Here is a 27,437-nt window from a genome sequence, read left to right on the forward strand (position 1 = left end):
GTAAGGAAGAAATGTTACCTCTCGCTCTCAAAAAACACATCTCTACAAACACAGATACACATCTGTCCATATAAAGGTACATGAGTAAATCACATGTAGGGTAGGTCTCTTTTTCATTGTTAAAATTAAAACTTAGTAGATAGATGGAACTTGAGGGTGTTATGCTGAGCGAAATAAGTCAGGCAGAGAAGGACAAATACCATATGTTTTCACGTATAAGAGGATTAGGAGGAACTTAACGAAGGACCATGGGGGAGAAGAAGGGGGGAAATAGTGGGGGAGAGGGAGGGAGTCAAACCATAAGAGACTCTTGGATGCAGAGAACAAACTGAGGGCAGATGGGGGGAGGGGAGGGAAAAGGGGGAGATGGGCATGGAGGAGGGCACTTGTGGGAATGAGCACTGGGTGTTATATGGAAACCAACTTGACAATAAACTATTAAAAAAAATCTTAGTGGATAGAATATATTGCTGTTTAATTAATGATACTTGTTTCCTTGCTAAGATTGAATTTTAATTACAAATTCAGTTTGAGACATTCTGCCAAGGGGCCCTAGAGCCCTAGGCATTTCATGTATGACGAATATGTTTTTCCATGTGTCCGATAGAAGTATGGAACCGTGGGATAGGTTTCCTGATCAGCAGGATGACACTGATAGCTGCTCAGAATCTGTGAAGTTTGATGCCCGCTCCATGACCGCCTTGCTTCCTCTGAGTAAGTAGAAGTGAGGGGTGCCCATGGAGGATGTCCTTATAATTAGTGACACTATGTAAAACTATAGCCTTGTAGTTTGCCTTACGTGGACATGAGTGTTAAAATAAGACTTACTGGATAAGTAAATCTTCTCCTCTTTTGAGGCAGAGGAGAAAGGAAGCTTAGGTTGGATTAAGGAAGCTTTGTTATAGGTTAAATTAGTCCACAGGGTTGAAGGAGTCCTCCGATTGCCCAGCCACTGGACTAGGTCCTGGAAATGACAATACCCTTTGCACCATCCATTAATGTTTGAAAATCATGGGTGGTATGTACATACATCAGTTTCCTAGGGCTGCTGTAACCAGTCACCAGAAGTTGGGTGGCTTAGAATGTCATTTATTCTCTTAGTTCTGAATGCCAGAAATCTGAAGTCAAGATGTCAGCAGGCCGTGCTCTTTTTCACATCGCTTGCTAGCTTCTGCTTGCTTCTGCCAATACTTAGTGTTCCTTGCCTTATAACTGTGTCATTCCGATCCCTGCTTCCATCTTCACATGGTCTTCTTCCTGTTAATTTATGTGTCCTCTTCTCTTATAAGGACACCAAACACTGGCGAAGTGTCCACCTTAATCCAGTATGACCTCATGTTAACTTGATTATACCTGCAAAGACCCCGTTTTCAAATATGGTCACATTCACGGGCAACTAGTGTTAAGACTTCAACAGTAACTTTTGTGGGAGCAACTGGTTAGTCCACAACAGTGCTGAAACCGATTTGTGCACAGGTCACAAGAGCTCAAAAGAATCCATATCCGGCTAGATCAGGACAGGTTCTTTTAAGGCAGCAGGACACCGTTGTGTATAATTCTGGTGAGCTTTAAAGGTTGCAAACATTTCACCAAAAGGATTGGGTGGGTGAGAAGGACCCATAGAGAAATCTGAGTCACAGGAAGGAGCAGATGCAAGTGATAACATATATGAGTTCTGTAGACAAATCTGAAATACAGACCATACCCCAGGGCATGACAGAAACTGCGCCAGTAATGGGTGGGAGAACGTGGCGCCATGAGACAAAAGTCAAAAAGATCCTAGTAAAAGTTATTAAAGGTAGAGACATGGAGAGATTGAGGAGGGAGGACAAAGGCATTGGAGACAGTAAGCGACAGAAACTTCGGAGAGCTACTTAAAAGGCACAATGCAGGAGAGCCAGGGTGGCTCAGTCAGTTAAGCATCCAACTTCGGCTCAGGTCATGATCTCACAGTTCATGGGTTCGAGCCCTGCATCGGGCTCTGTGTTGACAGCTCAGAGCCTGGAGCCTGCTTCAGATTCTGTGTCTCCCTCTCTCTCTGCCCCTCCCGTGCTCGCACTCTGTCTCTCTCTGTCTCAAAAATAAATAAACAAAACAACAAAAAAAAAGTAAGCCTAGAGTTAAGAAAAAAAAAAAAGCACAATACAATTTGATTGTAAATTGATGATGGGGAGATGATTGGGTTTCAGGCTCATTCAACCTGGCGAGGAGATATCGAAATATCCCATGTTACTTGTACTGTGGGTTGTTCTTTCCTTAGGTATTTCTTTTTGTAAGTTTATTTTTTTCTTATTTTTATTTCTTAAAATTTTCTCTAAGTTTCCTTTCAGTCTCTCATAGACGATTATCGAACAATAGCTAAACTTGAAATTGAAAACAAAATCTGCTGATTTTTTATTGTGCAATGAAAACAGTAGCCACAGGAAATAATTTTTTAATGGACATTCTATTCACCTCATGAGAGAAAATGTCTTTATCTTCTACAAAGATTCCCCTCCCCATTGAGTCAACTTTTCCACAGTTAGTATCCACCATATGAATCGCTGTTCCAAATAAATGGATAATATGAAAATATTAATATTTTCTAAAATACCCAGAGGAGCAGCTTCACTGATACATTCCAGGATTTAGTCAAAATGTGAATAATTTTCTTTCATTTTTTCTTTTTTAATGTATTCAAATCCTAAGAAGTATCCTAGTACAAAATTATTGAGATGAAATTGGAAGAGAAAATTTGCATAATTATCATTGAAAACAAATGTCTCTTTTATTGGATTTAAACTCTTAAAAAACTCATAATTATATAATTATTTGAGAAATCTTATTTTTACTCAGAATATATTCCCTGATGTACCAGAAGAATAACAATCAGTATGTTGGTATCAATGTTAAAATTTATCAACTAACTAATGCCCCCAAATGAGACAAATACAAGTCACGGACAACACGAACTCGGTCACAGATGTTTAGCTTCTGGAAAGTAAATCAGATGTTCCTAGTGATGCCTTATTGGCTTTTCCAGTGACTATTCATTTTGCTTCCTGGTGAATCACAGGGCTCTATTTTTTTTGTCTCCCTTTTATTCCAACAGGCTTGGTAGTAATGATAGAATTGGAGATTGCAAAAATGTTGAGTAAGAAGAGTAATTTTCTAACAGGAGGTTGGGCTTTTGTTTTTGTTTTTTTAGATCCTAAAAATGGTCCTACTCTTCAAGAGAAACTGAAGTCTCTCAAAGCTGCACTGATTGCCCTTTATCTTCTTGTGTTTGTCGTTCTCATGCCTATCATCGGAATAATGGCAGGTACGGTATTCTAGAGTTCTGAAACTCAACAATGCATCTGGTGGATTAGTTCTTGTAGAAACAAAAGGAAGCATTCAGTCTTTTACATATGGGAGATTCATAAGGGAAACCTCCTATCACCAAGTATTCCTCAAATTCATAAATAAAAAGATTCTTCAAAGTTAATAAGTAAAAAAAATAGAGAATGGAAGATTAAGATAAAAATATAGGTCTATAGAGAGGAGAGGAGATGGACTCGATAGTTTCAAAAAATATGTTATCCTCTAGAGTTTTATGCACTTGTAGCAGTGGATCATACATTTTATGGTAAGTATTGCAGTTGCCAATGTGAATATATAAACAGGATCAGTAACATGAACATTGCCTAGAACAAAAGAAGACAACAACAAAACAAGCCAGTTATTCAAGAAAAATCTCTTCTGTTCCTAGCATTGAGAGGAGAAAGACATATCCTTGTAAGTCTCCAAAGAGAGACCTTGTAAAATAATGGTCTACCCTTCAGTAAAATCTTTATGGTTTATATAGCCATATGTTTCATAAGGCTGTTATTTAAAATATTTCTAAAAACAACCTGATGGCATCCCCTCAAATGATTTAGAAAGAACACTTTACAGACACATATTTCTTTGGCAAGTCTAATTTGAGTTGGCGATAGATTTGAGGGTTTCCACAGGGGTGGATGGCCCGGTTATTACTGAGTCAGATCTGTAAATATTATTCCCGTTTGTAGCCTTTTTTGATGCATTTGATTGGCATTTGAACTTCTGTGCTTTGTGGCTGTCCTCATCTCTATGACTGGCAAAATGTCTGGATGTAGGCTCTAACAAGCAGGGAGTAAGACACATTTTTATGTGCATACTACTCAGCTTAACAAGAAAGTGCTCCGAAACACAAGGCCAAACCTCTTTGGCTAAGAGGCAGCCTAAATGAATATTCTAAGACAGAGCCAAATTCTGCTAAGAAATGATGACAAAACTACAACAGTTGTGACAGTAGCTGTCATTTGGGGGCATTACTACATTCAGACACACATTATCTTAATACATCTTTACCATTATCCTTGAGCAAACATATCCTTATCCTCATTATCCACAAGAAACTGAGAGTGTGCAACAGTAGAACGGGAGTTCCCACCCATGATTCTTGACTCCTAAACTCTATGGCCTGCTATCTCCCAACATAATTAAATTTTTAGAACGAAATATGGCTAGCCAATTAAACACACACACGCACATGCACAGTATCCATAATTTTAGCTGAGAAAATACTTTTCCATAGGTAAATTTAATTAATTCCTATTTTGGCCATTTAAAATAAATAAAAACCAAAAACAACCACAAGAAACTAAACTGATCAACCATTCAAACCAACCGCAGCCTTCTACATAAAAGGACCTAATATGTCTCTCATTAAACACCAGACTTCCTGATGAATTGAGATTATCTATATGTTGTGTATGTATTGCTGATGTTCACTCAGAATGCACAATTGAAAGGTGCTTCATTGCTTGGAATCATTAGCTATAAGCCAATTAGAACTTGGGTAAATTTCATGACTTTTATACAAACCGTGGCCTAAAGAGTCAATGCTAGGTAAAGTAACTGCTCTCTAAGAGGCATGTGCAGAATGGATCCATGAAGTCTGGAGACAATTCAGGGTTCTAGCCAAGTTCAAACTCTTGGGGCTGTTAGAAAATACTACCAAGTTTCCACATTCATTGTTGGGTTGAAATGACTTATCTAAAGTACTTTTGTTTCCTGAAACTAAGCAGACACCTGTAAGATTGACAAGACGTCAAAAATGTTCAAATTTCATAAATTCACATTAACACTCAAATTCACCAGAACTTGGATTAGATCTCACTGTTTCTATCGTACTTGAATAAACAATTGACAGTCCATTTTCAACTTTAATTAAGTTACAGATCAGAATATTTTCAAATAAAAAAGAAACCCACCCAAATGCAATACATTTCTCTTCTTGAGACAAAATAAATACAAATAAGAACAAAATATATCACTAAAAGATAGAAATTACTGTTTTGGAAAATAGGACTTGATGGATGAAATGTGCATAAAAACTCTTTTCAAATTTAAAATGTCTTACATGATGAAAGATACTTCTAAATGATAGAGTCTACTCCACATGCTATCATCTCTTCATGAAACTTCCAGATCCCTATCATAGTACAATGAAATAACATCTCTGGGCAATAAAATACAATCTAGGATTAATGTATATATAATTGTTGCTGAAATACTGAAGATTCTTTAGCTCAAAATAATACAAATTTTTGGCAGGAGAAGATATTAGCGACATGAAGGAGTAAATCTGATCTGTGAAATCAAATATCACTCTCTCCCTGGGGGTTTGCACGAGCCATAAAAGTTTGTCTCCTTTCAAATGTGAAACAGAAAAGTCACAAAATGTCATCTCCCCAATGATAATGAAAGAAATGAACATTTGAAAATCTGAACTCTGACATTCTTTACCTAGATTTATGATACAGAGTTAAACAGTTTTTTGAGAAGTTAGATCTAAATTCGTTTTCATACAGGATTTGGGAAAACAAGCAATGTTGTGTTTGGAAATCTATAAGCAAAATGTAGCCTTTATTGTCAAATTTATGTTGAGCTCGATGTCACATAGAAACCCTTGGTCACATGGTGTTTTGTCAGATCACGTCTTCCCTTTCCATACTGGAAAAAGATTTGCTTTCTCCAAATGAAATAGATATTATCTCCAATGAAATAAGAATTACATGGTGGAGGGGCACCTGGGTAGCTCAGTCGGTTAAGTGTCCGACGTCGGCTCAGGTCATGATCTCATGGTTTGTGGGTTCGAGCTCCGTGTCGGGCTCTGTGCTGACAGCCAGCTCAGAGCCTGGAGCCAGTTTCAGAGTCTATGTCCCCCTCTCTCTCTGACCCTCCCCTGCTCACGCGCTTGCTAGTGCACTCTCTCTCTCAGAAATACATAAAGCAGTAAAAAAATTTTTAAAAAGAATTACATGGTGGAGCATTAGACCAGTATGCTGAGTAAAATAAAGTACAGAAACTACAAGGCTCATTGCAACACCCCACTTCCCCCCAAGTTTTTATGTTAAACAATATTAATTCCCCCATCAATATTTTCAATATTATGCAGACAGATACATAAGTCACAGATTTGGAATCCAAAATATGATAACAAAAAAGCTCAAAGTTAACAAATGCTTATTATATGCCAGGAAATAGTATAAGTACATATATTAGCGCATTTAATTATGTGAACACGGACTGGTCGTATCCTATCACACAGACAGTAAAACAGAAGCACTGGCAGAATAACTTCCCAGATAAGTTCCCAGATAACTTCCCAAATAAGATCACAGATTAAAGAGAAAAGAACAAGAGTTGCTAACCCAGGCAATTCTACTCTAGAAACTGGATTCTTAAAAATGTGTTTTTTTTGTTTTTTTACATTTATTTAGTTTTGAGAGACGGAGTAAGACAGAGTGTGAGCAGAGGAGGGGCAGGGAGAGAAGGAGACACAGAATCTGAAGCAGCCTCCAGGCTCTGAACAAATATTCAGCACAGAGCCTGATGCGGGGCTCAAACCCACGAACCATGAGATCATGACCTGAGCCGAAGTCAGACATTTAACCGACTGAGCCACCCAGGCGCCCCTAGGAACTGGATTCTTAACTGCTACCTAAAAAAGCAATAATCATTATGAAAGGAAAATTTTTAAGGGACATCTTTGAACTAGTTTTGTGAAAACTGTTAGTGGGGTCTCTATTACAGTCTAAATCCCATCACAGTGTTATTGTCCTGGAGTTGCTCTGACAATGCTTTGTACATAGAAAGTGCTTCAGAAATAAATCAGAGGATTAAATGCATGATTGAGGCCATTGGTCCAAAGTGTGTTCCCCACACTTCATGTAATAAATGTGATGAGATCCAACTAAAAAATATACTTTTTTGTCCACCTTCTTGATAAATTAAGTATAAAATAATGCACACTTTGTAGGGTCATAACAAAATGTAGTCGGACATTTCATTCATTCAAATAAGCTAATTTTGAAGAGAATATAACTAGGAAGATACAATGTGGTTTTTAAAATTGGGAATGGGAGACTTGGGTGTTGGTGTGGGTTTAGTGTCCAACTCTTGATTTCAGCTCAGGTTGATCCCAGAGTCATGGAATCGAGCCCTGTGTTGGGCTCTGCACTGAGCATGCAGCCTGCTTAAGATTCTGTCTCTCCCTCTGCCCCACTTGTGTGCTCTCATTCTCTCTCTCTAAATACTAAATTATATACACTTCTAAAACTTGGAATTTAATTGCAGATACAGGTGCATACCTATTACTAATAATAGCTACAATAGCAATCATTATCAAACAGCTTCTTTAAAAATAGTGAAGATAGCCTCTAACTAAGATCATATCTTGCATGTTTAAGTCACTTTAATTTGAATTTTCATATAGGCCATCTATGTGCTATGATATTTACACACCTTATTTCTTCTCTTCTCCACACCACTTTGAAGTGGTTACTACTTTTCGATCTTTGAGGAACTTAAGCAAGAAGAGAGTTTTCCCAGAGTGCCTAAGCTAGTCATTGAGGAATGGAACTAGATTCTAGAATCAGGCAGCTTGTTCCTGGGTAAATACCAGCCTCTCATTTGTTTACCAAGTACCCTTGATCTCAAAGTGGAACTAGTGATCTTTTACATGTTATCTCACTTAATTCTCCAAAACCTCTGAGGCTAATCCTATTGCCATATCATTGTTACTAAGAAAACTGACATACCAGGTATAGCTATTTATGTAGATACATGTTTAAGCTGTATGAAGTTACTCTTTTTAATGCTTAGTAATGGCCAAATATGAAAAACCAAATGCATTCAAAATAACATGAAAGACTGATACACATGTAGATAAAATAATAAAATAGATATTATTATCTATAGGAAAAAAATCTTCTCACCCATTAGGGATAAAATGGTATTTAACATTTCCTTTATTATGTATCATTATGTATTATTTTTATCTGCAAAGCTAATGTTTATGCTTTTCACTATTTGAAGCTGTAAACATGTTGTTCTAGATCCTTTCAGAAGGATAATTTGCTTATTTCGACAACATATGCCAATTTGGAAATCCATATCCGCAGCTCTGTATATTTCCCAAATATCGTTTAATAGATTCTTTTTTTCTTTTTCAGGAAATAATTACTTAAAAGATTGTTTATCAAAGCATTGGATCTATTAGTAAAAACAGAACAAATGAAGTGGGGGGGTTATTAAACAAATCAGGTAGATCCATGCAGAGAATACAGTGTAGGTATTAAAATTATTTTTTGTAATAGTTGTATGCTAGTGAAAAAAGAGAGGCAGACTTGGTATACACACACCAAAATATTAATTTAACTTAGGATAGTGAGATTAGTGGTCAATTATTATTCTTCGTTTCCTAGCTTTCAAAATTTCTCTGTCCTGAATATGTATTTTATAATAAGTAAAGAGGAATCTTATAAAAACAATATTTTTTAAAGTGAAAAAAATTATTTGCCCAATTTCCTGTTCTACCAATAATAAACTAGGCCTGTATAAACCAAAAATGATAATTCTCTGCCAGCTTAAGTGATTGGATGAGGAAGATGAGCCCACAATTTGTTCATCCAGAGGATAACACGAATACTACTTTTACTACATATTGTTTTTGTCACATCATTTATCTTCATAACTGCTAACGTATTCATCATGCTTGCTTCTGATGTTGTGTTAAGCATTATCTCATTTTATCCTAACATACCTTGAGGGGTAGGGTACAATGCATTTCACAGTCTGTAGATTTACTCTCACTGTCAAAGCCAAATGCAGTGGCTCAGAAGATGCATAGAAGCAGCAATTCAGAAAGAATGACTTGATCCTGGAATAAATTCTAAAGTAAAGTGGGAAAAGGATACTGTCTTCCTCTTGGCAATATGTGTAGTATGGTTCATACATTGTATATTTAAAATAAATACCTGGTTTAGTTAGGATAGCATGCAAAATGTTACAATGGAATGGAATGGTACAGAATGGAATGGTGTGTACATTTAAGTCTACAGGTCATGACTCTCTTTATTTTTACTTTAATATACAGCACAACTCCTGAAGTGGGAAATGAAGAATTGTACAGTTGGTTCAATTAATGGAAACGATATATCTCAAAGTCTCATAGGAAAAGCAAATGACAGCGAAGAAGAGATGAGATTTCGAGAAGGTGTTATGGAACAAATGAACAACATGGAGAAGAGAATCCAATTTCTTTCAGATACAGAAGCCAATCTCATAGATTCAGAGCATTTCCGAAATTTTAGTCTGGTGACTGATCAAAGATTCAATGATGTTCTTCTCCAGCTGAGTACCTTGGTTTCCTCAGTTCAGGGACACGGAAATGCAGTAGATGAAATCTCCAAGTCATTGATCAGTCTGAATACCACATTGCTTGATTTGCAGCTCAATATTCAAACAGTGAATGGCAAAGTCCAAGATAATACATTGAAACAGCAAGAGGTAAGAGTTTTTGTATTAGAAGGTCACATGCCAGGGCTGAATCCATCTAGATCCTGTGCCCTCAGACAGTTCAAGAAAACAAAATTTCAAGCCCCAGTTCAACATCATCTGACTTACCCTGATTGCTCAGGTAATCCTACCAGAAGGTCTTAGGTGAATTTACTTAGTGTCTTCTCCAGATTCCCAACAGAGGGTGAATTTTTTCCATTGAATATAGACTCTCTTCAGGTATTTTATTTTATAAATCCTGTTATACTACCTCTTGAGACTGTCTAAGCCAATTATAATTTTTAGATGATCTTAGTAGATACTCTATATTTGTAAATTTTACAACAGACCCAAGTTTCTTCATCATCAGAGAAATGGAGACCTCATGGATACATACAAAATCTAAATTTAAAAATAGTTTATTTTGTCATTCCCAAGAAGTATACATAAGTTTTAATGTGTAGAGATCAGTATAATTAGAGTTAAATTTGGAATGATATATACAGCATCTTATTTTTATCATAAGATCAAATACACAGGATAAGAGAGCAAGACATGTTTAGACCAGCTTGTCAGCAAAAGCTTCTGTGTAAAGGGCCAGCTGTAAACATTTTAGTCTCTGGGGATTCTAAGATCTCTGTTGCACCTCTTCAAGTCTGCCATTCTTGTGCCAAAGCAGCCATAGACAGTATGTAGACCCACAAGGGAAGCCGTGATCCAATTAGTCACTCTTCATGAAAACAGACTTTGGCCCTTGGATCATAGTATTCTCACCTCTTCTATAGACTATTGGCATGGCCAACCTGCTGGATTACTCTGTATTGATGAGAAAGAAATTAAGAAGAAATCCCCTCATTTCAAAATTGTGCAGGTTTTTGTTGTTAAATAATTGTCATTGCTCCATTCCATGAAAAAATAACCAGATGACTAAAATTTAACTACCCACATGATAAAATAATCTTTACATCACAAAATTTCTAGGACCTAAGATCATAATTAATGTGAAGCCTTAATTATGGGAAATAAGAATTTTCACCCTTAGCGAAGCAATATTGGCATCTTGGTGTTAGATTTTATTTGAATAGAACCACATTTGATTAGTGAAGTTGTTTTCTGTATAGATAGTGTATTAACTGTAGTGATTTTTAAAAAATGGATACCACCTGTAGAGCAGCAGGAAGGCTCTAGAGTTGTAACATTAGAGGAAAACCAACTAAAATATTGACTAGAGAATAGACAAAACAGGTTAAGGAAGAATAGTCTACATGTTTATTTGTCAGGTATAATCATTCAGAACTTTTAAGTTTCACACGATCCTGATTTTAAGGTGTCAGAAGACAATGGCATGGCTCTATAAATAGGGTGCCTTTGTTGGTAAACGTCACCCCAAACCCACCTTGGTACTCTGTTCTATGTCACCTCTCCCAAAATCTCACTGTGTTTCCCACACTGTTAATAAGTATGTAAGCATATCAGCTGCTTTGTCATATCAAGGACTTGGGCTACGAAGGGGTAGAGAGATTCACAAAGAAGCAGCTGTCCACAAGGTAGAAGAATATGGGAGACAGATGAGTAAAATTTCGGTGAAAAGACTAATAACTGATTAAGTTGGAGGGAAAGAGGAAAGAGAAGATATATTAGTTTATGTAAAAACAGAAGAGCAGTGAGGTAGGGCGAGGAGAGAGAGAGATGGGCCAGATGGAAAGACAGGGTATATTCGGTACTGCTAGTGCCCCAGATTCAGTACAGACTATGGAATATCTACAGACTATTCCACGTCAGAAGTGGAAACCAAATTAGAAACCATTTGGAAGACAGTAGAACCCCTGAGCATGTTTGAAGTGGTAATCACTAGAAATAATCAAAATGGGATGATCAGTGAACTGGTTGAGTTTGGATAGATGGCACTTCTGTTTTGAACAGGGTCCCAGCTTTAGAAACAAGGGTTCAAGGGGGTAGAGGGACTTCCAAAGCTATTTTGGTAAGGCAGTACTCACTTGTAGAGATTTAGAAACTAGGTGAGTACTAGCGTATGTGCATGTATGTGCGTGTGTGTGCACACGTGTGCTCACTGAAAACAATATCCGGCCTCTCATCCCCATTGCTTAAACAATTTTATTCAGCTTTGAATCTTTAACTTAATGCAGGAATAAGTAAATTAAATGAATGCCCAAATCAGTAAATGCTGTTTGAGGGAAAGGCTTATAAGGGATACCAGCATGATGCCTATCAAAGGCAGACCAAACATCAGTTTGAGGGGGAAAAGAACACCAGCACAAAATGAGAGAGAGGTGGGAATTCATCATATGCATTCTTCATAGAAAGGGCTTTAAGACTGAGAAATTAAATGCCAGTTTCCAGCAGGGCCACTGATGGGAGAGTCTGGAAGGTGTGTATGGCCGCTGGACAGGCTTCTTTAAAACAATAAAAAACATTTTCCCTCTTCCCCATAAAAGCGATTGCAAGTGTAATCTGGCTAATTCGAGCACCATATGCAGTTTTCAGAAAAGGGAATAAAAAACTTCAGCTTTGTGTGTGAAGAACATGGGCAGGAACTAGGATTTTGGTAGCAAAGTCAGCTACCAGCCCCCCGACCTCTGCTCACTGGGTACCTGGAGCTGCTGACTTGTGCCCGCAGCCGTCTGCAGCCACCCAGATGCAGCTGCGCATAGTTTTTATGTTGCTGTGCTTTACAAACCTCCATGCTCACCATTCTACCTTATACATATTTTTTTCAGTTTGTATTTCTTTTATTATTGAAGCTCAGTTGGCATCCAATGCTGTGTTAGGTGTATGGCATTGTGACTTGACAGTCTGTACGGTACTCAGTACTCACCACGAAAATGTAGTCACTGTCTGTCCACAAATGTTATCACAGTATTGTTGACTATATTCCCTTATTCCCTGTGTTGTACTTTTCATTATCATGACATATGTATTTTATGGGGAAAATGCCAAATAGTTGAGGAAGGAGGAGATAGAGGGTAGAGATAACAGAACAGGGTTTTGGATGGGGGAAGGCAGAGTTAGAATGGCATAATTTGATCAGCTTCTCTGCTTGAGGATGGTGCCACGGAAGAGGCAAATCTAGGTATCTGTTCATTTACTTCAAAGGCTTTACACCCTGACTGCCTTGACCCATTCACCTCAACTTGTCAAATCAAGGCAAATGTAATTTTCTCTTTGTACTCGGATTAGGGAGTGATATGTCCCTGGCTTATTTCCATATGCCAGTGGGAAATGAGCATCCATCGGCAGTTAGGCAGAGATTTCCTTAGAAAAGTCTAGAGCATACCATGAAGACAGAGGATGTGACCAAATTAGAATAGAGAGACAGAAATTGTAGCCAGATGGATGAGAAGGTTTGCTACCTCAGAAACAAACCCCAACACTGAAAAGAAAACCAAGCCAACATCTTGAAAGGAAAAGTAATAAACATTATGAAAAACTTTATGACTATATATTTGACCTCCTCATAATTGAAAACCCAAATAAATAGAATGATGTGTTATGTATTTACTCTTCACTCTGCAAACTTAAATATGTTGAAGGTACCCAGCATATTTGGGTGCAAAAGTAGATACTGATATATGATGAATAAGATTTAAAAACTAGTGCCATATATTGGGGGACACTGTGGCAGTATTGAACAAAATGTTTAACATTTAGTGCCTCTGATCAGATCTACTTGCAGGAAGCTGTCCTACAGAAGTACTTGTACAAATATGTAAATATATATGTATATATGTGTGTGTGTGTGTGTAGTTCATTGCAACATTGCTTTAAAAAGTTAAAAAAAAGTATGCAGCTCAAAACTTGATCTCGAGGAATCTTGAATTACAAAAAATATATAAATATAATTCACTGAATTATTTAAAATAATGTAGTCTCTGAATATTTTAATAGGTAAATATCTATATTTTTGAGTGAAAAATGAAAGAATATTCTACAATGCAGTATATCTATTCTCTATCTCTGTATGCACCTATGTATATAAATGCACACAAAACATACATGTATTTGAAAACATACACTAATGATATCTCAAATACAGAGATAATAAAAATTGAGAGTAAGAAACTGTTAAAATTCTAGTTGAGATTTTACTGAATGTGAAAACCTATCGTGAGTGTTCATTACCACTGAGAATTACGACATTAAACTTTATTATTGCTACAAAGCAGCTTAATATATAAATTCTGTCAAATTCACAGAATTAGAATATGTAGGTATTCTAAGTACAGTACAAAGAAATTCCACTTCTGATACAAATCATACAACAAGTTTTTGTTTCATTTTTAGCATTTCCACATGTATACACGTAGGAATCAAAGCATGTCTCGGATATAGTCAACTAATTCTGCAAGGACAGAGGGTGTAAAAATTTAGCCATTCAGTTAAAAGAGGAAATGCTTCAAAGCCAAAAAATTACTGGCTTAACACAGTTCTCTAATTTCTACATTCTCATTCCACAATGTTCTATAGCACTATTTTTAAAAAAGCACCTGGCTTCCAGGGCTTCTTAAACTCACATATTTGGTAATTATGTATGCAGTAAAAATTGCGGGTGCTTGCTTATGTTTCACAGGACATGAATAGATTAGAGGAGCGTGTGTACAATGCATCAGCAGAAATTATGTCTATGAAAGAAAAACAAATGAATTTGGAACAGGAAATAAAAGGAGAAGTGAAACTACTGAATAATATCACTAATGATCTCAGACTGAAAGATTGGGAACACTCTCAGACGTTGAAAAATATCACTTTAATTCAAGGTAAAATATTTTCTCATTCCTCCAGAAACCAATGTATTAAAATGTACTGATATGTGCAGAGATTTGGTGTTTGAAATCCTATGGTAAATAGTTTTTGAGCATATGTTTACTACAAATATCCAAGGAAAGGAATTTTGAGATCTTACCGAGACATGGTCAGATATCAGCATCTTGGTATTCTTTAATTGAAAATGTTTTAAACAAAATGTCTTTAAGCTCTAATGAGTCATTATTCAAAATATCCCATATTAATGAAAATGAATACAAGTTTTCTGTAAGGCACCAAAGTCTCTCCCTGTCCACAAATCAAACTTGTTAATTCTGTTTTTCAAAACCTCCAGATTGTCTCTTTCTCCTTACCTGGCTGTATACTTAATTAGAAAGGTTTTTGAACTCTACAAACTAACAGTAAATTTGTCAATTTCTTCTTTAATTCCTGTTGGCAAACCGTGGTAAATTGAATCTTACCGATTTTTAAATTAATATATACATAGTATATATTTTTACTCTAGATTTTATTTATATTTTGAATTTTTTTCCCCATGTTTTACTTTGTATTGGGTTCATCTTATATAAAGAACACTTTTTAAAAAAGGTATTATTTGGGGAACACCTGGGTACCTCAGTTGGTTGAGCATCTGACTTCGGTTCAAGTCATGATCTTGTGGTCCCTGAGTGTGAGCCCCACCTACACTGGGCTTGCTGCTGTCAGCGCAGATCCTGGGTCTTCTCTCCCTCCCTGCCCCTCCCCTGCTAGCGCACACATGCGTGCGTGTGTGTGTGCGCACATGCACGCATGCTTGCTTTCTCTTCCCCTTTCTCAAATAAACTAAAAAAAAAAAAAGATTTTATTTTTAAGTAATCTCTACACACTCAACGTGGGGCTGGGATCTCTACCGACTGAGCCAGCCAGGAGCCCCAGCACACATTTAAAAATATGCAGTCTAACCATTTCTTTTCACCGTACCTATTTCTACCATCTTATTTTGTGCTGCTTTTGTCCAGTTCTGTGATTCTTTTGCTTCCCTTTCTTGTCTACTTTTAGATTGATTGAGATTTTTCTCATTGACTTTTTCTTTCTGCCAGAAGCACCAAGAAGATTTTGGAGACTTTTTTGGCTTTCCTTGCTGTTAAAAAAATGATTGCTCCAAATCTGCTGGTCATTCTTCTTGTCTCTATTACTTCCAATTTCACTAATTGTGTTTCTTATATTGAGAATGGATTCATTTCACATTTGTTTTACTTCTCCAGTTTGTAGATTTAAGTCTATCACTTAATCACAGTTCAGGATCATTATCATCATCGGTCTCTTTCAATTCTGCTTCTTCACAGGCCTCTGTACTCTTTCTTGGGCAATTCTACTTCAATTCATGTTAGATCCTCTTATTCAAGTCTGTTAAACTCTATTTTGTGATTTTAACACTTTTATTTTATTAGTAACTAACAGAAATCCATGAAATTTTTATTACATAACACTAGGAAAATATTTTTAGTCTAATATCCAAGTATTTACAGGGGAAAAAATTAAAGCAAGCCCCAGAAGACTATCTATAGTATAAATTTTGTTTCTCATGCTCATAATTTAGCAAAAGTAAATTATGTATACTTATAGATGCATACATGTAATGAGAATGGTAGCTTTTCAAGTGCAGGTAAGTGGGAACCACAAAATTCAAGTTAATGTTTAGCTCTGAAAAGGAAGAAGATGAATGAGATCAGGGAGCAATCAAATAGATACCTGTTTCTTGATTTTTATGCTGCAGGGCTATTCTCTTTATTATTGTGCTTTATAACTTACTTATATAGAACATGTTGCTTGCATTCTTTAATTATGACATTTTAACAGCTGATAAAGAAAAAATTTGCATTAGTCAACATTCCCTCTAACAATTAGGTAACTCCACTTTGGATTTCAAATAAAGACCCTAAATTTTGTAAATCCAAAACCAAACTCTTGATTCTCGAGCGTCCCACCCCATACCCTCGGCCAGTCTGTTGAGCTCCTGGGCTTATGTGTCAGCTCCATCATTATCTAATGAGCTACTCACCCCAAGATCTCAGAAGCTGCCTTTGATGTCTTTCTGTCAGTTCCTACATCTGATCCATCTATAAGGCCTGTTAACTCTTGTTACATACACTATTGCAAAAAAAAACCAAAAAACAAAACAAAAAAAAACCCACTTCTCACTATCTCCTCTGTCACTATTTTAATGCAAGTAACTATATTCGGCTGATGCACTACATCAGCTTCTCACTTGTTCTCCCTTAATATACTTTTAATCCATCCTATATAACGTAGAGGCAAACAGGTGGTATAAAAAATGGTAGATATTTTAGCTCTCATGCAGAAGACCCACCAATATTTTCCCCATTGATTTGGAATAAATCTCAATTCCTCCTCGGTCTCACATATGCACCTATTTACCTGCCCTCATTTTCCCATTTCCCCTCTGGCATTCCCTCTGTCTAGCTCGGAAGTCTGCAAGAAAGAAAGTGCTACTAAAAAGTGTAAGTTACGAAGGAGGAAGTGCTAGTTTCACTTCTCACTGTCCATCATGTGCTCTGCCCTCCTGCCCCGTCTCTTGAAACATTCTCTTGGAACTCCACTCCTCAGAGCCACCCCAAGTCACTTTTTTAGGGGTAATGTTTTTCCTCCTCTATTCTCATTTTCACCCCCATCCCTTTATGTCATCATTTGCTTTAGATTCTTCATAGTACTTACCACTGCATGAAATTGTTTCATCTCTGCATTTGCTTATTTGCTTAGGATACATCTTCTGTAATAGCTTGTGTGTTCCATGAGGTTGAGTGTTGCCTCTCTGGTTTATCTGCGCCTCCCCAGCACCTGTTACAGTGCTGGCTGTACAGTGGGCGGGCAGTTATAGATCCGTTGAATAAATAAGTGAAACTAGCACTTTCTTCTCCTTAAGTCACACTTTGCAACAGCAGTGTCAATTTTCCAGATTTCCAACATGGAAATTTTAATTGTTTTTAGTCCTTCTGCCGAGTTTGCCATTAGTTCTTAGGTTCTATATTCTCTATCCCCTTGTCGCTTCTTTATATTCCTGGGTAAACTTTTCTTGACACTGCTCCACCAGACTATTGAAATAGTCTCCCAATCGTTTCCTTCCTCAATCTTTCAGACTAATCCTATCTGCACTCTTGTTAAAATGTCTTCCTGAAAAGAAACCCTCGATTATAAACTTCCCTATCACTTCCTCATAGGGAAGAGAAAGGAAGGGAAACATAATTGTGTTTCTTTCTGAAGACTTCAGGGTCTTCTGTTATGTGTATTCAACCACTTTTAAATACCTGATTCTCTCCCTTTTCCCTTTGTGATTCCAAATACTTCGCTTGACTCAATGTATCATTCTGATAGACCAAGTGCTTTTTATATCCTGACTCATGCCTTTGCCTTCGCTTGAAATATCTTCTCTTCTCTTTGTATCTGAAAATATCATGTCTTTCATCCAATGTTCATCTAATATCTGAAGCCTTCTCTAGTTCCATCACAGTAATACTCTTTCTGACATCTTTTTTTTTATTTTAATCTTTGTTTACTTTTGAGACAGAGAGAAACAGAGCACAAGCAGGGGAGGGACAGAGAGGAGGGAGACCTAGAATCCGAAGCAGGCTCCAGGCTCTGAGTTGTTAGCACAGAGCTTGACACAGGGCGTGAACTCACAGACCATGAGATCATGACCTGAGCTGAAGTCAGATGCTTAATCAACTGAGCCACCCAGGCACCCGGAACATTAGGTATTCTTTCATAAGAGAAATCTTCACATGATAGTCATATCTAAAATTACTTCACCTTGTCTTCTAATTCAGTGTTGCCTCTTCTTAGAAACAATACATGCCTTAAAATCTGGGGCTTTTTAAAAAATATTTTCTATGACATGTAAACACAAGACAAATTTTTAATAAATTCTTGTCGAACTGTAACCCAGGAAAAATGAATTGTACAAGTTAATGAGTGCTTTATCATTTGTGGATTGTAGGAATAGCCATCTTTGGGTCCCTCTTAATTACAACAACTGTTAAGTAATCATGAAGATAAAAGAGACAAAGATATTTTAACACATTTACCAAGTAATTATAGTCATTAGAGTCTTAAGGACTAAGTGGAGTTTCATCATTGAAACACTGAAGTAGAGTTTGGTAGGGAGTGAGACATAGTATGATTTAAAGAAACACAGTCAGTGAACATTCAAGGAGAGGAGTTAAGAGGAATAAAATACAATATGGCTCATTGGTGAGAAAAGAGAATGTGATGTTTATTTGAAATGAAATTTTAAACAAATTTTCTTTCCAGGATCTAAAAGCATATATATATTCATATACATACATATACATATTCATATCAAGGAAGAAGAGGGGCGCCTGGGTGGCTCAGTCCCTTAAGTGTCTTAAGTTCGGCTTAGGTCATGATCTTGCAGTTTGTGAGTTCGAGCTTTGGATCAGGCTCTGTGCTTACAGCTCGGAGCCTGGTGCCTGCTTCACATTCTGTGTCTCCCTCTCTCTCTGCCCCTGCCCCACTCATGCTCTGCCTCTCTCTCACAAAAATAAATAAACATTAAGATTTTTTTAAAAAGGGAAGACGGGGGCACCTGGGTGACTCAGTCGGTTAAGTGTCCGACTTTGGCTCAGGTCATGATCTCATGGTTCATGGGTTTGAGCTCCGCGTCAGGCTCTGTGCTGACAGCTCAGAGCCTGGAATTTGTTTCAGATTCTGTGTCTCCCTCTCTCTCTGACCTTCCCCTGCTCATGCTGTCTCTCAAATAAAACAAATAAAACATTAAACAAATTGAAAATAAAAAGGGAAGAAGAATAAACAATTGAAAGAATTTAAATTTGGAGATGTGTACAACTAATTGTGATTTTAAAAAATGTGTCTTTCACCACTAGGTAAAGGAAAAATTCATCCCAGAAAAAAATGGAAAAAGAGCTGCCAAAAGCAAAGTCAATTAAATGGGGAGTAGGATAGCCTAGAATGTCAGGAAAGAAATGGTCTATTTCCAGTTTTACCCAACCAGCTTTTAAAACCCTGGACAATTTATTCTCTCTGACCCATCTATCTGTCAGTTCGACTAAGAAACTTCTGAGGGCTCTTCCAGATTAAAGATACCTAAATCAATGAGCATGGAAACTAAAAGAAAAAGAGAGAGGCAGGTTTAAGAACCAATAGCCAAGAAGATTTGGCAGATTTTTATGATGATCTAAATATAAGGCAAGATTAAGACTGAAGTAGAAAATGTATGATCATAATGAATAGGACACAGAGAAGCATAGCTCTGGAAATTTAGGCAGACATTATTAGTTCTTCGGTATCATCTGAGGATTTTAAATGATATGATATGGCTGGGTTTGCTTTTCCAGTGAACTGTATAATTTTGATCCCTGATATTTATGGTTACCAAGTATTCTAAACCAGTTCTTTTTTGTGGCTGTATAGAAATCTTAGTTTTTCTTTTAAAAAAAATCATAGGGAGGGAGCTAAGTAATGGATCTTGTATGTGTGTTTTATGGAGGGAATTGTCCATGGCAAAGTATTGCTGCAGTGCTTACGAATTATCCCTGTAACTTTACAGTTAGGAGGTATTAAATTTGAAGAAAAATAGTGCAAATTCTTATGCCTTCTTGAACTAGAGCAAATCATACATTTTAGGCAATAATAATCTAGTCTTGACATTTGTTAGCAAGGGAGATGACAGGTAGCATTATGTCCATTCATCGATGTACAGAGGTGGTTATTGATGGGATTATGGAATAGAATTTTGAGAGACTAAGTAGTAATTCGGAACAAAGAAGGCAACTGCAAAGAAACTAAGTCTCCTGACTTTAAGTTCTTTATTCTTTTTTCCATAATGCAGCAGAATAGCTAGCTATATTTTTGTATAGTTGATGACGATACTATTTTTTAAAGCTGGAACTTAAAGAAATATGACAGTGAAATAGATACAATACATCCCGACCAGATAAAAAAAAAAAAAAAGTCTAGAATAGTCCAGCTGCAGGATGGATTAGGATGTGAGCTAAGGGTAGCATGAGAGAGTTATTTTGACAGTGTTCTTAGAAATTCTACACACAAAGCTAAGAGAAAACTGGTATACGATCTGTATACTTCTTTCCCATCCAGAATATGTAAGAGACACTAAAAATATTTATTGAGATACTTTCCACGTTTCATTCTAGGCAGTGGAAGAGATAATAACAATGTATAAAAATGAAACATAATATAATAAGTGAGATTAATGTTACATGCAGAATAAAATAACAATAAAAATGTAACATCTCACACACCCAGGGAGAAGTCTTCAAGGCTTATTTGGTTTTCTCACTCCGGGATTCAGAATCCTGGTATCAGTATTTTATATAAAAATACAGAGAGGGATTTTTGACTCAGAATTATAAAAAAATAACATAGAAATAGTTGTCATGATTGAATTCATTTTCCAACATTAGAGCTCTATACAGTTACCTGCAAAATAATTGTAAGGATAGTGTTTGTGACAGAGTTCTGTTTCCTACTTGCTGAATAAATGGTGAACACTCTTTTTTTCTAATTTTTTTAAGTATTTATTCTTGAGAGAGAAACAGAACATGAGCAGCAGAGGGGCAGAGAGAGAGAGAGGGAGATGCAAAATACAAGGCAGGCTACAGGTTCTGTGTTGTGAGCACACATGGGGCTCAAATTCACGCACCACAAGATCATGACCTGAGCCAAAGTCATATGCTTAACTGACTGAACCACCCAGATGCCCCAAGTGGTGCACATTCATAATTGTAGAGGCTAAGAGCCTAGATCTAGTCTGTGAGTCCCTTGTTTCTTATCTCACACATTCCCCTTTTTCCTGAAATGTCTGTGTCTTGCTTTTGAGCTCTAATTACTAAATCAAAATCTTTCCTTGTGCACTTTTTTTTTTAAATACCACCTTGAGTGCTGTGGATTTGCTTCCTTTCTCTTTGCTCAGCAAACTCCGGGCTGCAAATTGCATCTTTCCATCTTGCTTACCCTAACTTTGTCATTGCGTAGAGATGACTGAACCACATTTGTGTTCTTGGTGGTGGAGATATAACCCCTACTGTTGGGAAGGTCTGCCTTCTGCAAGCAATGGGGGATGCGTACAGATTCTCACTGATGTAAAACCATGATGTTCTTGTGCAACATGAAAATATGTGTGTCCAACAGTAAGCTATAGCTTAGGAGAATTTGTTTACGTGATTATGTGAAAAAAAAAATAGGCAGCCAAACCAAAGTGTACACACAGGAAATAAATATGAATGGTTATTCTCTCAAGATGATCGAATTATTGGGATAGCTCAGTTGGTTGAATGTCTGACTCGATATCGTCTCAGGTCATGATCTCATGGTTTGTGAGATTGAGCCCCACATCAAGCTCTGTGCTGACAGTGTGGAACCTGCTTGGGATTCTCTTTCCCTCTCCAATGCTTTTGCTCTCTGTCTCTCAAAATAAATAAACATTTAAATAAAAAGATGATAGAATTACAAATTATATTTTTCCTAGGCGTTTATATTTCTTATGATCGGTAGCATTGCTTTCATAATGAAAATACAGTAAAATATTACTGCCCCATATTGCATATGAAGAGAAAGGGACAATGTGACACTGAAGAGAATATCTTGAAAATTGAGTAACCAGGGAAGAAGGTTTCTAAACTCTAAGTTGGACCTTGAAAAATAGAACAGACCAGAAAAATGGAGGGAAGAAGGGAAGAGACTTCAAAAGAAACAAAGGGAATGAATGGAATGTACTTTTTCATGAGACAATCTTTATTTATGTGGTCCTCTCTTCACATTCTTCAGGTATTTAATTTCCCACCTGAGTAAAATTTGTCAACAAGTGCTCGGAGGCTAAATATAGTTGTGTATCATCCTTGGGCTATGTATTTGGCTGAACCACAGTGATTGAAAATGCCTCCGTTAGTTTTTTAATTATTTTTTAAAATGTTTATTTACTTATTTTGAGAGAGGGAGGGAGAGAGCGAGCAAGGGAGAGGGAGGATCCCAAGCGGGCTCCACAGTTAACACAGAGCCTGACATGGGGCTCGGTCTCACAACCATGAGACCGTGACCTGAGCTGAAATCAAGAGTTGAATGCTTAACCAACTGAGCCACCCAGGTGCCCCAAAAGTACCTCTTTTAAGACATCACTACTTATTATTCTGTGGTATATCCAAGTTTGTTTGTTCCTTTTGGAGTTGAAAGGAAGATTGTAGAATGTTCTGCGTTAAGGAAAGGGGTTAATGCTTGTCCTGTGCAGTCCATGTGCAAGAAGGAATGCTAGCAGGTCTACCTTAAAGTTCCAAAGTGCCATCATTCTATAGAGGGAATCACTAGGTTTCTGTTTTGCTGGGCATAGAAAAGTCAAAGACTACATCAGTACTGATCAAACTCCATACTCAGGGGTCACTTGGGTCACTTGTGAAATTGTGAGGCCTAGTCAAACTTTTCCCTGAAACCTCTCCAACTTATTTTGTAATATCTATACCTATTTAGTCATTCCACTTCATGCAACTCGAGCTGAGTAATGCAGAGGTTAGGGGCACTGAGCTGTGCACTTGAAAAGGAACGTATAACTTTTGACTCCCCCCAAAACGTAACTATTAAGTTATTCTTACAATAAGACTAGAAAAAAAGAAATGTTATTTAAAAAATCATACATAAGAGAAAATAAATTTGCACGGTCAAAAAGAAAATAATCTGTATGTGAGAGGTTGCTCTTTTACTTATTTTCACCTTCCTACCTTTCCCCATGTCTCTCCCACTTACCAAGAATTCTTTCACCTCATTCTACCCATTCTTCAAACTACCTTTCAAATTCTACTCTCTCAATAAAGGCTTTTAAACCATTGCCCCTCCTGCTGATTTGCATCGCTCGAACAAATGTCTGAGTTTGTCATTTTCAGCAAGATGGTTTTGGGTTATCTACTATGTGCGGATCACACATGATTGATATGCCCTTACAGTTTCCAGATAACATCTAACTCAATAGAGTGAAATCTGCCTAGTATGTATACAATACTGATGTGGGTTTATGCCATCATTGACTCACGGTCTTTCTCTGCTTCTGGGTACTCAGAACCTAGAAAAATGGTAGGCACACATAAATATGTAATACATAATTAAGTTGTCTATTTTAGGGCTATCTCCTCCTTATCAGGATAGAGCATTGCACTCTGCCATAGCAGGGCATACCTCCATTCAGGAAGGTCAGTCTTACTCATTCTTTGTTATTGCACAAGAAAGAAAAGACTTTGGATTTACTTATAGAACCATCATTTTTTTAAAAAATTTTTTTAATGTTTGTTTATTTTTGAGACAGTGAACAAATGGGGAAGGGGCAGAGAGAGGAAGACAGAGGATCTGAAGCAGGCTCTGCACTAACAGCAGTGAGCCCAATGTGGGACTTAAACTCCCAAACCATGAGTCAAAGTTGGACGCGTAACCAGCTGAGCCACCGAGGCACCCCTGCTTAACATGATAAATCCATTTTACCTGTGTTTTCAAACTTTGATCAGTAATTGTAATTTATTTTTTTAAAGGTCCTCCTGGACCCCCAGGTGAAAAAGGAGATAGAGGTCCCGCTGGAGAAAGTGGTCCGCGAGGCATTCCAGGTGCAGTAGGTATGGTAATAGTAACCACTTAATCATACACTGTAGGGCCAGGTCATATGGATGTGTGTAGGGGGAAACAGTTATTCGATTTGTCTCCTGTGGAGTGTGTGTGTGTGTGTGTGTGTGTGTGTGTGTTAAAGGGGATATTAAGTATTTTCCAGCAGCCTAATCATTATAGTGTACCAAGTGGAACTGCTTTGGGTTTTTGAAAAAAGTGAAATGCTTTACCCATAGCTAATGAGGCTTCCCATAAGTCTGGGAAGTGCTATCCATGGCCTTGAGTGTATGGCAGACCTAGCTTTAGGTCACATGAAGAGAATAGGAAAATCATCTTCACCTTGAAGATATTTGCATATATGTAATGTAAATATAATCTGTTATTTTATATATGTTAAATATATATAATATATATTGTAATATACATATGTTATATATTATAATCAATTCTATCCATATATATCTATATATTATATATATCAAAGGAAATTGGATTACATTCCTTATATAGCCCTTAACTGGAATATAGCTGCTTCAACTTGTGAGCTCTAAATGTAAATATTGACTAGAATACAAATGACTTCTACCTTTATTGTCAGCCACTCTCTGTCTTTTACTTCAAGCAAAATAGTTTTAAATTCTTTTCCTCTGTTGATGTTGTAATCTTGAAAGCAGTATTTGAGAGAAGATAATAGAAGACAGAAAAGGAGAAAGAGCATGAACTTTCCTTGCTTTCAAAAAACTAAAGGCGACAAGAACAATAGCATGATTGTCATGTTATTCTCTGCTAGAAATCAAATACCCACATGCTCTTTGAAAGTAAGAGTATACTGCATGGCTTAATTATACTTAGGATGGTCTGCACTGCCCAAAACATGTCTAAATACCATGTACTTCATCCCATTATTCTTTTGGTTATATAAAATGTTCTTCTTTCTGATCAATATATTGACTAGCCCAGGTTACATCAGAAAAATAGCGTTTAAAGATGAAAAACCTGAATTTGACACCTCCGACCTTTGCATCATTATACTTGAAAATCTAATGCAATTTACATTAAAAAGGTTTTAAAATTATTTAAAATCTATCTATGTATCTATTTGTATTATGTATATTACATCTACATAATTTTTTTGTATTTATCAGGTGGGCTGTTGCTCTGCCTTTGAAAATATTGCCAGGTATGATTCTTTATTCAGAAAAATCTTTATACTTGACTGGCACTTCAGAGATCTTAGCAATGTTCCGTTAATGTCATAGCAGGGAAGTAACCAGTTTTCCATCCGCCGTCAGACCTGCTATTGTCAAAGGTCTGTCAGCTCCTCCGTTACAAACCGCAATTGTCAAAGCTTTATAACTCAGCCATGTAAGTTCAGTCTGGGTTACAACTTGCTGTGCAAAGCTTCATCTTGGGAGAATCTTTTGCAAGTGTTTCTAAACTATGGATGTATCAAATAGAAGGATTTAAAAGTTTCAGCTTTTGTTAATACCCTAAACAGACATCACTGCAAAGCTACTCCAATTCTTTTAGCAAGGGTTTTGTCTGTTGCTGTTGGTACTACTCATTTACACAAATATGCATTAGGTAGTTTCTCATATAAGAGTTAGATTTCGTTGTTGGGTTACAAATTGACTCTGGTAGATTATTAAGTTGCCATTTGGTCTGGTGCACTGCAGCAGAAGTATTCAAGATACCAGGCGTCTATCCTAATGGATTCTTCCCCACTTAATTGGTACATTTTGTTTTGTTCTCTGCCAGATTCCCGAATTGCTCAATATGGGTACTAGAATCGGGAAGTAAAGAGTATATGATGGACAGTCATAATTCTACTTCCTGATTACAGCAAGTTCATTCCCATCCCATGTATACATGTAGTTGAGCTTCCTAAATTCTGCTTGACCAACTAACTCAGAGTCCTCTAGATTCACAACCATGATCTCTAAACCTAAGAAACTTTAATGATTAGTCTGGTGGTCCTAAATAATCAATTCATTAAATATACTACAGTATACTACCATAGTCGGGTACTGAGCTGGGTATTATGTTAAAATTTGCTGTATCTCAAATAACATAATAGAAATTTTGGAGTGTCAGTTCCTTGGAAGCCTGCCAGGAAGACCGACCTGGTGCCTTTTACTCAACAAAATGTTTGCTGAGCACTTTTCCTGTTCGTCATGTTCCACAAGGCCTCGCAGATCACAAACCTTTCAGTAGATAAGTCATTCCATAAATGATGGATGTCATGGTAGAGGATTCTTGACATCTTCTCAGATCCTTTGGGGACATTTCCTGGGTTATTACCCCATGACAGCAGTGCTTTAAAGAAAGGACACCACATTGGATCCTAAAGTTTCCTTCTTTTAGCCATCTCCTGGGTTGTTTCTGCCCATTGGGATCAATAAGAGGTAGCCTGACCTGTAGGCTTGGGAGGGCTGCCTACACGAGATGCCCTGAGAGGGAACCAAAGAGTCTGTTGGCTACAAAATGTTGGTCGTTATGCAGTGCTGTTTACTTTTCTGACATAGCTTGAATTTTCTTCCATAAGGATCATGTTTCTGGAAGAGAAAATAAAGTCCATCTCACTATGGATATTGAAGGGCGAGGACTGCATTTCATCCATCTTTATATCTTCCCAAGTCTTTACCCCACCCTACCCCACCTCTTCTTCCAGTCTGTGGCCCAAAAAGGTTTCTCCCCCTGCCTTGAACCAGGACAGTGCTCCCTAAAATATGTGTGTGAGTAGGGAACATTGCTGGCTGCGGACTCTTGCTATGAGTGTTGAAAGCAGGTTTCTTTGGGAGGTAACTAATTATGCCAAGGAACCCCAAAATATCTGCAAATTACATACATATCATTAAATAAAATTAAATTGAGCAGCCTTGACAAAAAGCTGGTGAAAATAATGATTATTTTACAAACATCAGGGGACCTGGGTGGCTCATTCGGTTGAGAGTCCTACTCTTGGTTTCGGCTCAGGTCATGATCTTATGGTTCATGAGATCAAGCCCTTCATCAGGCTCTGCACTGCAAGTGTGGAGCCTGCTCAGGATTCTCTCTCTTTCCCCTTCTCTCGGCCCCTCCCCGACTCACACGCCCAGGTGCATGCACACTCTATCACAAAATAAATAAACTTAACAATAAAGGAGAGTGTCATTAAATAAACAAGTCACATAACTCTATAGGTCATATAGAGTCTG

At 37.2% G+C, this 27,437-nt stretch overlaps 1 protein-coding gene across 4 annotated transcripts in view; it reads left to right on the top strand.

Moving 5' to 3' along the window:
• The window catches only part of MSR1 (macrophage scavenger receptor 1), an 80,425-nt gene that overhangs the window by 12,886 nt on the left and 40,102 nt on the right, over positions 1 to 27,437 (top strand). For all 4 annotated transcript variants that reach the window (XM_077772660.1, XM_077772669.1, XM_077772684.1 and 1 more), the window contains exons 2-6: positions 608 to 714; positions 3,188 to 3,301; positions 9,428 to 9,840; positions 14,417 to 14,603; positions 24,171 to 24,251. In XM_077772660.1, coding sequence (XP_077628786.1) covers positions 612 to 714; positions 3,188 to 3,301; positions 9,428 to 9,840; positions 14,417 to 14,603; positions 24,171 to 24,251 — 898 coding nt within the window. In that variant the 5' untranslated portion in view covers positions 608 to 611. The remainder of the gene's footprint in view (positions 1 to 607; positions 715 to 3,187; positions 3,302 to 9,427; positions 9,841 to 14,416; positions 14,604 to 24,170; positions 24,252 to 27,437) is intronic.

Source organism: Crocuta crocuta, unplaced genomic scaffold (assembly GCF_008692635.1).
Source record: "Crocuta crocuta isolate KB4526 unplaced genomic scaffold, BGI_CrCroc_1.0 scaffold140, whole genome shotgun sequence".
Lineage (NCBI taxonomy): Eukaryota > Metazoa > Chordata > Mammalia > Carnivora > Hyaenidae > Crocuta > Crocuta crocuta.